The sequence below is a fragment of the Psittacula echo genome (assembly GCF_963264785.1).
Source record: "Psittacula echo genome assembly, chromosome: 4".
In the NCBI taxonomy this organism is placed as follows: domain Eukaryota; kingdom Metazoa; phylum Chordata; class Aves; order Psittaciformes; family Psittacidae; genus Psittacula; species Psittacula echo.
In genome coordinates, this window is record NC_137738.1 from 121,230,887 (window position 1) to 121,244,162 (window position 13,276).

Consider the following 13,276-nt stretch of genomic DNA (forward strand, 5'->3'; position numbering starts at 1 on the left):
CTGGCTCTTCACGTTGTGTCTGTTGGCTGGGGAATATCCCCTCCGCCCTCCGAACTGTGTGCAGGGAGCCACTGGGTACCTGTTGCACCCCCAAAACCGCTGCAGAGCAAACCAAACCGACCTCATACATATTCTATGCTGACAGGCGTCTCTTTTCCCTCCTCTCCTCCCCTTTCTTCCTCCCGCAGAGCTCGCCGAACGCAGGGATGGATTTCACGGAAGCCTACTCGGATCGGTGTTCTGCCGTGGGGCTGGCGGCCAGGGAAGGGAACGTTCGAGTGCTAAGGAAACTCATCAAGCAGGGATACAGCGTTGACGTTCCCGATAACAGGGGCTGGGTGCCAATCCATGAAGCAGCAGCTCGTGGTTCGAGTGAGTGCCTGAGGCTGCTTGTTCGTGCAGGTGAGGAAAACTTGATGTGAAATAGTGGGGTTTTCTGCTAAATTACACTGCCATTAAAATAAATAGATTTCTTTTTAACGTATTCTTTGTTGTTTTGTGAATTTGTATGTATTTTCCTAGATACTGACTCTATGCAGTAAAGAGAAATGGGCACATTGTAGCCTGTGAGTGACACTAGATTTTACTCTGCCTTCTCTGTCCAAAGCTGTTATCTGTGTAGGGCCAGCAATAACCGACACTGCTGCTTGGAAGAGGTGATAACAACACTTTTGCGGATACACTTTAGGCCACAGATCTCAAATAACTAGGTTATGTGAAGAAAATAACTGTGGTTTATAATCCATTGCTAAATACACTCTCATTTTTCTCCTGTAGCTCCATCTGATGACTATGTGAACTCCAAGACGTTTGAAGGGATGTCTGCGCTGCACCTTGCAGCACGCCGTGGCTCTGTGGAAAGCATCAGTGTTCTCCTGGAGGCTGGGGCTGACCCCAATGACATTACCATGGAAAGAACCACTCCCCTGTTCTTAGGTGACACGAGCTTTCTTGAGATCTCAGAACACCCAGTGGATGGGAAAAAGCCTTTTCGCCAAGTTTAAACTCACCAGAGTTCACTCACTGCCTATCAGGCTTTATGTTTTAGTAGCCTAACTAAAAGGCTTTCAACTCGGAGATGGAGCAGGGCTAGGAATTACTTTTCCTTTATGGATAATTCTGCTTCAGGCTGTGTGTTCAAACCTATAAAACCAAATAGGCTTTTGGCACCACCTTCTCTTTCTTTCTAGCACAGAAAAATAGGGTTACACTTGTATGGGGATGTTTCAAGTCTTATTTTAACTCTTCCCTACTTCTGTGAAACACCTCTTATTCTTTTGCAATTCCTAGTTTTGCAGTTATAGCAGTTAAAGTCCATTATTATAGTATTGTTTGCTGTGATTTGACATAATAGCTTAAAACAATTGGCAACAGGTAGCACTTGTGGGGGAATCATCATTAAAAGCATGCTGGATAATGATAATTAACACTATGTATGTAGATTAGACAGGGCAAGGAATGGTTCTGGGGCTGTGTGTCCATGAAATAGTTAAAAAGGACCAAGTTTCTGGCCAGGTTAGTGCAGGCTCTGTGGTGGAGCTATGGCATAGCTCTGTGTTGGATGTTGAGCAGTAACAAGCCAGAGGCACTGCTCTGGGGAGCAGTATGTACCACAGGAAAGAGGGAGGAGAGAAGCTTGGCTGTTACCTGTGTTAGCACAGGGTAGGTGGGGTTTTCACAGGTCTAACTAAAAACTCTGCAGTTAAATTTCCATTCTCCAACACTGCTTTAGGGCTGTAAATGTAAAAGGCAAGGAAGCAAATATTTAAGGTGAGTTTAAAGGGATTGTGATTATTGTGCAAGGAAGTGAGAAGTGAGACCATTTGAGTTTTTTAGGGAGCTCTTGAAATCCATTTAATCGGAATTTCTCGTCCTGTTTTTTTCCTGTTCCATTCCCAGCTGTTGAAAATGGCAATACAGACTCTGTGACCTTCCTGCTCCAACATGGCGCGAATGTTCAAGGACCTCATTCCTTGTCTGGATGGAATTCTTTGCACCAAGCTTCTTTACAGGTAACCTGTAAGTGTATCATGTAATTTCCATGTAACTGGTGTACTCTGAGTGATAGCTTCTGTATTTCTTGGCCTCTATATAGAGTTGTTTTTCCTAACCTACCCTATAGTCATAATGTGACCTAAAGGCTGAAGGGCTTGCAGTGCACTGAAGTGGAGCTGAAACTGCAGGAGATGCTGATGTTGGGAAGCAATAATTATTTAGAAGCATTATTTAATCAATGTTGATTAATTAATTAGAAATATTGCATGTACTCCCAAGCTTACCTGTTGCATTTGGGAAGTGACTCTCTTACAGGATATTTTGACACAGAGTTCTGTCTAGTGTCTCATCATCAGTAGATGTAAGACCTGTTTCTGCATATGCTAATGGTTCTTAAACTTATTGATGAATGATTCTAATTAATTTCCATTTGTATGTATCCTTTAAATGAGCAAGTGTGGAAAATTCAAATGAAACTTGTCTGATCATTTGCCATTACATTTTCAGTATGTCTTTAGAATTGAAGTATATTTCTTCTTATTTCTGCTTAGAATGTGTGGAGAAAAGGAGATTATGTCAGTTTCCTGCCGCTTTGTTGTTTAAGAATACAAGTATCTATTTCAGGAATGCACTGAGATCATGCAAATGCTCCTGGAGAAAGGGGCAGGCAAGGAATGTAAGGATGACTTTGGAATTACACCGCTCTTCGTTGCTGCTCAGTACGGAAAGCTGGAGAGTTTACGACTGCTCATAACCCATGGTAATGGTGATCACCCATTTAGCTTCACTGTTCTTAAACTTATGTCTACCTGTCACCACTTTAGTTCTACTCCTGCACTTCAGAACTTCACATTTTGGTATCTTTAAATGTAGTTTTAGTTGTTGATGGATGTGCAAAACCATCTTCATTGCTTAAATTTAATATAGTTGTCAGCAAGTGATGGTAGGAAATAAGAAATGAAATAGCAAATGAAAAGATCAAGGATCATCAAAGGTCTTCTAGAAGCCCTCTGTAGTACTACATGAATAGACTGGGTTTGATGACATTGCTCCTGTAATAGAATATAGAATCACCAACTCAGTCAGGTTGGAAAAGCCCTTTAAGCTCATCCAGTCCAACTGTTGCCCAGCCCTGCCAAGGCCACCACTAACCCATGGCACTGAGGCCTCATCTCCACGGGGTGTGAACCCTTGCAGTGACGGTGCCTGCAGCCCTGCCCTGGGCAGCCTGTTCCAATGCCTGAGCACCCTCTGGGGCAGGAATTGTTCCTCAGCTCCATCTAAACCTGCCCTGGTGCAGCTTGAGGCTGTTTCTTCTTGTCCTGTCACTTCTTCCTTGGGAGAAGAGACAAAGAGAAGATATCTCTCTCTGGTCATGGAATGACAGCAACAGTTTCACATAATCACTAAGATTTATATATGTCCAAGTGCATGTGTCCTTACAACCAAAATGAATTGCCGTAACTATTAAGCCTGAGGGAGCCATGACCTGACCATGTAAACATGCTGATCTGTCAGACAGAGAGAGAATTTTAACAAATAACAGCAATCAAAAGATCGCCCTGCCTCCACTGTGTTCATCTTGTGCTGATCTTTGACAGAGTTCATGTTAAAGCACTGACTGTTTAAAAGTTAGTGACAAGTTAGTTCAGGAATTTCTTCCTTAGATGTAGGTTAGGTGCAAGGCAGAAATTCTTCCCTGTGAGGGTGCTGAGGCGCTGGCCCAGGGTGCCCAGAGAGCTGTGGCTGCCCCATCCCTGGCAGTGTTCAAGGCCAGGTTGGACACAGGGGTTTGGAGCAAGCTGCTCCAGTGGAAGGGGTCCCTGCCCGTGGCAGGGGTTGGAGCTGGAGGAGCTTTAAGCTCCCTTCCAACCCAAACTATTCCATGATTCTGTGTTTCCTTAACGCTGCGGAAAACCTCTGGTGTTACGAAGTTGCTCTGTGAAAACCAACTCATTTGTTGTTTATTCTGTGTCCTGCAGAGGTGATTTAAAGTGCTGCCTTTTTTCCTTCAGGTGCAGATGTAAACTGTCAAGCCAAGGACAGAGCCACTCCACTGCTGATTGCTGCCCAGGAGGGCCACCTCGAGTGTGTGAGGCTGCTGTTAGCCAATGGAGCAGACCCAAACCTCTACTGCAATGAGGATAACTGGCAGTTACCTATTCATGCAGCTGCTGAAATGGGCCATGACAAGTAGGTGGTGAAAGGGACATTCAGACAGAAGAGTCCGGTAATAAAAACTTAATAGACAAAGATGAAGTTCAGCTTTAAAAGGAAGAAAACTGAGTCCTAGTTGATTTGTAGTTTATAATTCCTAATTCTACTTGAATACTAAATGTCTGTTTGTAGTCACAGTAAACTGACCAACTGTATGAAATTCAGCGTCTGAGCTGGGTCTGATCCATCTCCTGATGAGCTGAAAGTGGTTTCCACAGTGCTGAACCAATATCAATTCACTCAGTAGCCATTCTAAATTACATTTTAATTACATTAAAATTCATTTAGAAATATAAATAACAGTAGCATATGACTTACACTTGCCTTGAACAGCTGCTCATTAGAATTCTATTCCTAACCGTTAACTAGCAGAAGTAATCATATGCAAATAAAGAGCTAAACCAGCCAGAAAAGTGAAGGCACAAACCATTTCCTTTAATCCTTCTAGAAACACATTTGTAGCTTTGCCCAGTCCCAGTGATACTTCCACAGCAGAAAGGCAGGAGTGGAAGGAGGTTCCCAGAGTTGGCAGAAGCATCTCTTGGGAACCCCATGGTTTGTGCATATGTGACAGCACATCATAGAATCCCAGGCTGGTTTGTGTTGGAACGGACCTTAAAGCTCCTCCAGCTCCAACCCTTGCCACGGGCAGGGACCCCTTCCACTGGAGCAGCTTGCTCCAAGCCCTTGTGTCCAACCTGGCCTTGAACACTGCCAGGGATGGGGCAGCCACAGCTTCTCTGGGCACCCTGGGCCAGCGCCTCAGCACCCTCACAGGGAGGAGTTTCTGCCTTATCTCCAACCTGAACTCTCCTGTTCAAACTTAAATATATTAATGGTGATAGTAACTGCAGAATTATTAGTAGATGCTTGATCTTAACCCCTGGCAAGAGGAACTCATCAGTTGAACTGTCATTAGTTTGTGCATCAAATGGATGCCTCTCCTCAAACTGAGGAAGAGGGCAGGCTGTATTAGACACTGAGGAAGCTGGGTTTGTCCATTTGCTCAGAAACAGAAGCTGGGTTAGCAAAGTTGCCACTACTAGCAATATCTTTAAATCAAATGCTGCTTTTGTAGCTTCTGCAACAAGATATAACTGGCAGCCTCTGAGCAGCATCACGGAATTCCAGCAGCAAAGGAACTGGTGTTTGTCACTAATTCTTGTTAGCTGGGAAGGATGCAGACCAGAGGTGTGAGCTATGAAACAGAACTGTTTCGCTATTTCAATATCACAGTGTTGTTGAACAGAAGTAAATACCCATTTTATTTGCAGCTCCCACTTCCAGTTTGCTTGCAGGCTTCATAGAAGTCTAGAGTTAGTGTGCAGTGGGGCTCTATTGCTGTAAAAAGGGTTGTTGGATGATAGGAGATAATCTGTCCCTGCTTTAAAATACTTACTGCCAGCCTAAATCCATGCCAAAGCACAATTTGTTGTGGGTCTGTGTATGAAATGCTAAGGGTTGTTCTTTAATGGAAACTCAGCATGTAACAAACAGGTAGAATTTTCTTCTTGAGTTGTAATGACCATATGAAAACCAGCCATACATTTAAAGTGCATCATTGCTTAAGATCACACAGTAACTAGTGCTTTTCAATATTTTCAGGATATTAGAGTTACTAATCCCAGTTACTGATCGAATCTGTGACAAAGGCAAAGGCAAAGTGAGCCCTGTGTATTCAGCAGTGTATGGTGGTAATAAGGAATGTTTGGAGATGTTACTCAGAGAAGGCTACAGTCCAGATGCTCAGGAGTGCCTTAACTTCAACTGCAGGTCACCCATGTGTATGGTCTTCCAAAAGAAGTAAGTACACCTCTTGTATTTTGAAACTATTTGTAATTACATTGGTCTTTATTTAACTTTTAGTTCCAGTGTGCCATTTTCCTGCCCTCCTTCCTCAAACCATGAGCTGACAGCGTTAAACTTTGAGTATCTGAATGGTGAGTGGGCTTTGGATTCAGTACATGAGCTGAGGAACCTTGCTGGAATCGCCAAGGGGAAGCTCAGCTCTTGGAAGAACAGTCTTGTAGAACATAATTGCAGTTTTCCTACTTTCAGAAGGCCTTATCAGCACCTCTCTATCTTCTGGAAACATGACTTGGTGCTGTAATTGGATCCAAAGGACTCTTGAGTAGGCAGAAGCTTTTCAGTAAGGATGAGTGCTTGGAAATTAGTGTTTTCCTTTTCTGTATGCCCATCTCGTGCATAAACCAAGCTGAATTAATCAGCTCACCATGATAGCTGTAAGGAGGACTGGGAACTGAATGACATCTTCTTTTAGGTCATGACCCATTTCTTTTTATGCTTGGTGAGGCACAGCCCTGGTGTTGAACAGCAAATAAAGCAATGCTTACTTCATGATGCAAAGGCCGTAATTTTGGAGGAAAAATGAGGTATACAAGCCTTACTCCTCAGTGTGTGTATGTGCTGTGCCAGTGAGGTGCTCTACGTACCCTTATTGTTGATAATTTTTCCTTTATTACAGAAGTTTCTTCTTCCTTTCTCTGTGGGAAATCAATTCATGGAGGAGTGAGCTACTACTGTAACAGATCTAGTTGTTGCTGTCCTCAAGCTCACCCTGGGCTCCTCCCAAACTCACTCAGTATCTAAACTAACATTCCAAGCCTTGAATACTGGCACAGTAGAAAAGCTGGCAGTGGAGCTGGTGCAGGGCCTGGAGCCCAAGTGTGATGGGGAAGGGCTGAGGGACCTGGGGGGTTCAGTGTGGAGAAGAGAAGGCTCAGGGGGGATCTGATCGCTCCCTACAACTGCCTGAGAGGAGGATGGAGCCAGGAGGGGCTGGGCTCTGCTCCCAAGGAACAAGGGATGGGACAAGAGGAACCGGCCTCAAGCTGCACCAGGGCAGGTTTAGATGGAGCTGAGGAACAATTCCTGCCCCAGAGGGTGCTCAGGCATTGGAACAGGCTGCCCAGGGCAGGGCTGCAGGCACCGTCCCTGCAAGGGTTCACACCCCGTGGAGACGAGGCCTCAGTGCCATGGGTTAGTGGTGGCCTTGGCAGGGCTGGGGTAAGGGTTGGACTGGATGAGCTTGAAGGGCTTTTCCAACCTCATTGATTCTATGATTCCATGATTATGCATCAAGGTAGAGAATCAAATCTCAGTCACTTATTGGTACTTCTGAGCTTTGGAAAGAGCTGTAATGTCATTGTGGTTTATGTTTTAATCAAGAGAGCAGTTACCTGATACTGCTTTATGCTTTAGAACGAAGGAGATATTTCAGCTGATTGCTGTCTATCTTGTAGTATTTTGCCAGAGTTCTAGTTAGTTCGCCCTTAGCAGACACTCCTCCTCAGGAATATTAATGCAAAGCAATGTTTTGTAGCAAGTGTGCTGCATTAAAGAAAATATCTTCAGTAAAGGCTTTGAAATCTTCATAAACCTCAGATTTGAAGAGAACAGTTCATGTACATGGATCTAAGTTTATTGCTTATGTGCTGCCATTTTTTGGTAGTGGTGAATTTCCATTTCCCCCCCATTAAAAAGCAGTTTATCCAGCAGATGCAAAATCATCACTCTTTGGGGCTGGCTTACATTTGGTCATCACAGTTTCATTTTCTCATTCTTGCCTCTTTGTCTTCCACATGGGACCTGCTCCACTTCCCTTTGGTTAAGGAATTAAAATCCAAATATGCAATATTTTAACAGTTCTTTGAAGCCAGAAGTTTGTCACCTTGCAAACATTTGTAGCCAAAATACTGACATTTAATTAATAGGATCACACATTCTGGTAGTTGGCTTAGGAAAAGTTTTAAACTTACCCAAATACACGCCATCAGTCTGCAGTGTCATAACTGCAATATACTTCATAATTATATTACCATATTGTAATTGAGAGGGATAAAATAGTTGCAGAGCTTACTGCAAATCCAGGTGGATATAAATGAAACCCTTAACTTGAAACATAACTGTACCCCAGAACCTGGGGACCAAGTTATCTGCTATTTTCACAAACTTGTCCATCTATTACCTATGGCATATTTCTAAGGTGGAACCTAATGAACAATTCATGGCAGAGCAGCAGGGTGCTGGTACCCCGGTTGTAGATACCAGTGACTGGGAACTTTGGGGGAGTTTCTGTTTATAGAATCCCAGCCTGGTTTGTGTCATAAAGGACCTTAAAGCTCCTCCAGCTCCAACCCCTGCCACAGGCAGGGACCCCTTCCACTGGAGCAGCTTGCTCCAAGCCCCTGTGTCCAACCTGGCCTTGAACACTGCCAGGGATGGGGCAGCCACAGCTTCTCTGGGCACCCTGTGCCAGCGCCTCAGCACCCTCACAGGGAAGAGCTTCTGCCTAAGAGCTCATCTCAATCTTCCCTCTGGCAGGTTCAAGCCATTCCCTTTTCTTTGGTTTGGGGGAATTTTCGGTAGAAGAGATTTGCTTTCTCAGAAGTAGTGAAATGGTGGATGCTTCCTTGGGGAAAAAAAGTAACAGGCTGTCCTGTTCCTTGTGTGCTCTTTGTAGGTATTTTTATTTCATTGATACATTCCTGAAATATGGGATCACTTTACTGGGCATTAATCTGGGCTATTGCCTGTACCATGAGAAGTTTGCTTTGTTCCAACGCTTCTTGAAGCTGGGCTGTTTGCTGCCTTCTGGGGACCAGCTCTGGGACTTCCTGAGCTACACAATTCAAGCCCAAGAGGCGTACAAGCAGTGGCTGCCTTATCTGCTCCTGGCTGGTTTTGACCCAGTGAATTTAATGCACAGACTCTGGTAAGCAGATAACGTTATCTTGTTGACTTAACTATTGTATGTTAATCCACAAAGCTGTTGCCAATGTGTGTTTCCTAGGATAGCACTTGATAATCAGTTGCCATGATCAGGAGTGGGGAGGGTTCTGGAACGTCTGGAATAAATCATCCATGGGTAATGGCTGGATTCAATAAAACACGTTCCTTGTAGGCAGAACGCCAGAATGGAGATTGTTTCATCACTACCATGGGGGAAAGCATGATTCCAAAGTGTTATATCAAACATCTCTTCTTAGCCCCCAAATTTAGTTGTATAATATGGTGATGAGAAGAAGACTTTCAGATACCAAGGAGGAGGTCAGGAGTGGTGGGAAACAAACGTACAGTGAAGCTGGGCTGAGGCTGAGAGGAAAAGGATGCAGTTAGAGATTGTGTTGAACAGTCACGTTGCGAAAATGCCTGAGTCTGAGTGTTTGTCATTGGGGTGTTTAAGTTTTTCCACATAAAAATAACTTCTTGGTGATGTTTTGTGCTTAATCAGACACTACAGAATGAAACTCACACTTAAAATTACAAAGTATTTGTATTTTCTGGTTTTTTTCTTGTCCGTGAAGATAATGCTGAGACTTTACTACCATATATCTCAGCTATTATAACATGATGTGAGGTGTATAAGCTCATTACATGCGTTACTTAACTGGGTGAAAGGAGTAGGGGTTTAATTTAGGGGAACTGTTTGATTTAAAGGAAAAACTGATTTGTATTTCAGCTACTGCTAAGACATTGTGGTAGTTTTGAATCCCTTCATTTATGACTTAGTGAGATTCTGTTAATTATTAGCATCTGTGGCTTTCTGACCAGTGATTAGAGGAACAGATCTACAGCAGGGCATGTCTGTGCTTCTGTACATCAGATTTATTCATAGCAGTGAGTGTGAAAGTCCAGCCACTGCAAGACTGCAGTTCAGCGACTGAACAGGTGTCACTGCCCATGTATATCATATATGATGTGTTTTGATATTTTGGTACTTAATCCACAAACCCTTTTAGACCAATTGCTTCCTTTAATTATCCACTTTTTAAAATGACACTGCATCATAATCTATAAAACTGCTGGTGTTGTAAGTTTAATATTAACTATTCTGTCCTGGAGGATAGGAGGAGGACAGTAGAAAGCAAATGACATTTATGGGTATGGTTCATTAACTGTCTCTGTCCCATTGTGCAAAAGAATTGTAGAACCGCAGACTGGTTTGTGTTGGAAGGGGCCTTAAAGCTTCTCCAGCTCCAACCCCTGCCACGGGCAGGGACCCCTTCCACTGGAGCAGCTTGCTCCAAGCCCCTGTGTCCAACCTGGCCTTGAACACTGCCAGGGATGGGGCAGCCACAGCTTCTCTGGGCACCCTGGGCCAGCGCCTCAGCACCCTCACAGGGAAGAATCATAAACTGCTCAATATAATCAATCATAATAATAGAATCAATGACTCTATCAGTGTAGAGGACTGACAGCTTTGATCACTAGTAGAGCAGTGAAATCACCATTCTCTTAAAGCAAGCCAGGCAGTCACATCTTTCCTGCAGGGCTCCAGTGAATATATGAAAATCCAGTCAAATACAAAAAATGAAATCAAACTAGAAAGGACACAACATAATGTTGACATGAATCTGCTGTAAAAAAACCCAACTGTATTAAAAGGGGTTAGTCTGGTATGTTTGTGTGTTTAGAGCATTTGGATTTCCATTCAGATGAATTGGATTGTACACATCCAGCCGAGGAGCTGTGGCTCTTCATCACACATGATATAAACCATTTGTTTCACCCCCTTTTCTTTACACCTCCTTATGTACTTCATCAATTAAGCTGTTATTAAAAGTTCTTCACATACGCTAAAGGTTTGAAATGTAAACTGTGCTGATTTCTGAATACACAGAAATGCAATCTCTGGTAGAAGAGTCTGAAATACCTGCACATTTTGTGGGGTTTTGTTGTAATAAACAAGTATCTCAGTAACTGCACATTTTTCCCCCCAGTGTGATGGTAATGCTTAGAATGCTCGGGTGTCTGGAGCCCTTATTAACATGTAGGGGAAAGAGAATAAGAAATCAGTGCAGAGGAGAATGCCGCCTATTACTGAGGCATTTAAATCTCATAGCACATCTTTTTCTCTTACAGTCTATCTTACTTATGAAAATAAATGAAGATAAAACTACATTAGTAAATGCTCATGCTGTTAATTAGACTTCTCTTTAATGGTTTTCTCTTTCTGGGCTTTGGATTGAGGTTGATAAGGATCTATTAGAAAATGTAAAGCTTTCTATGTGTTGTTTCCATTATTATATTTACGCAATCGTGTAAAATGCTGTTTTATGGGGTTTTTTGTTATGCAGGATTTTATCTGTGGGAGATAATGCCCTTAATTTCACCTTGGAGTTCACCAACTGGAAGAGACTTCCTCCAGCTGTGGAGCAAGACCTCTCGGAATACAAGGAGACGTTCACTTGGACTCCAAAGAGCCACTTTGGTAAGTTACAGTGAGGGGAAACCAGTCTGTGTCCCCCAGCTTCCAGGCTGTGAGTGGGATTTGGCTCTGTGTGCTAATGCACCGTGGCAAAGGAGGTTCCATGGTCAACAGACATGGCTTGTCTGAAAGCCATTTGAGAGCAGAAATAGCAGGTCCCCTAAACAAGCAGAACATATTGTCCTCAGTATGTGTTGAGTTCACAGTTAGCATGTTTCAGGTAAGAAGTATTGTCATGTTAAGGTATCGTGTCCACTTCAGGTGAATGCATGTGCTATAAAATATGGGTAGTGACTGAATCATACTGTGCCTTCCTGACATGGGTTGTTCAGCCTCTTAGAAGATTTAAGGGACATGATCAGTATTACTTAGCTACATTTCCTGGGAAATATCATGGAATCCCAGCCTGGTTTGGGTTGGAAGGGACCTTAAAGCTCATCCAGTCCCAACCCCCTGCCATGGGCAGGGACACCTTCCACTGGAGCAGCTTGCTCCAAGCCCCTGTGTCCAGCCTGGCCTTGAACACTGCCAGGGATGGGGCACCCTGTGCTAGTAAATAGATCAACTTGTCCAGTACAGAGCTCTGATGCTTCCAAACCCTTGGAGCAAGCTGCTCTATTGGAAGGTGTCCCTGCCTGTGGCAGGGGGTTGGAACTGGATGAGCTTTAAGGTCCCTTCCAACCCAAAATGGTCTGTGATTGTATGATTCTGTGATAATACGAAAGTTGGTGTTTGAGCAATGCACATTTATAGACATGTTTCTGTATCTTTTTGGCACCGTGGTTGTCCTAATTCGAGTTACTTAGCAAAATGTTAGAACATTCATCGTCATACACAAACTGACTCACACTGTCATTTAGTAACATACCCTAAAACTGTTTTCCCTGGTGTTATTTTGTTGCTGGATTTGCTCCTAGGCTTAATTTTCCCTTTTTGGTTAGGTGGCACAAGCCTCTCTCCCCAGGCAGGGAGCTGTTCAAGGCTGGTTAGATGAAACCTTAAGGATAAAATGATTCCTTGGTGCTTTGTTTCTAGAAGTTTAAATTAATATAGCAACTATAGCAACACTCTGAAAACGCTGATCTAGCATCAGCAGCCCTTCAGTAGCCAGAACTCTGCCTTGTTATCTGCCAGGGAGCGGGGGTTCAGATGAAATCCAGGTAACCACAGGCAAACAACGTGATCCCACAGCATCCTGCTCAGTGTCTGCCCTGGTTCTGGTTTTCCAGCCTCCATTCCTCCCCTGTCCCACCTCTGCCGTCTCGAGATCCGGGCCATCCTACGGAGCGAGCGCCTGCGATCGGACCGCTTTATCCGGGAATTGCCACTGCCAGCTTGCCTCCAGGACTACCTGCTCTACTTGGATGTGCTGCGAGTCAACGGCGTCCCAGAAGCAGAGGATTACCTGGGGCAGAGAGAGGAGGGAGCTGCTCCTTCCACTCAAGATGCAGAGAGGAGGGACACTTGTGCCACTGGGACTAGGTGATGGTGCTGCCAGGGACAGAACTCTGGCTGCAGAGTTTGTAATGGCAATTAGCAGGCACTGGAGAAGAGCCACTGTAAATAAAGTAGTTACAACTCTTCCCACACTGTAGTTTTTAGTTAGAAGTTTGTTAGAAGTTCTAGGATTCACTTGTTTACCAAGTCTGTTGGAGCTTTCTAAGACTGAACACTTTCTGGGTTTTGAAAGGAAGATTTTAACTCTTATGGAGTAAAATAGGCTTGTTCAATGAACACAGCTTAGATTGGTCAAAGTCTGTTTGGTCAGACACTGGTAGTAGACGCTTTATTCCAAGTACTGCATATGTCAAATGAAATTACCAGAGGTCAAGG

At 43.8% G+C, this 13,276-nt stretch overlaps 1 protein-coding gene across 1 annotated transcript; it reads left to right on the forward strand.

The window, feature by feature from the left end:
• Positions 1–43: 43 nt before the first annotated feature.
• On the forward strand, positions 44–12,925 carry ASB3 (ankyrin repeat and SOCS box containing 3; the record flags this gene model as incomplete). Its single annotated transcript, XM_080615976.1, is given in 11 exon segments — positions 44–75; positions 189–402; positions 778–936; positions 1,900–2,012; positions 2,620–2,755; positions 4,011–4,188; positions 5,818–6,015; positions 8,696–8,947; positions 11,313–11,446; positions 12,673–12,870; positions 12,873–12,925. Coding segments are annotated over 10 exon segments (1,617 nt in total). The 5' UTR covers positions 44–75; positions 189–206.
• Positions 12,926–13,276: the final 351 nt, after the last annotated feature.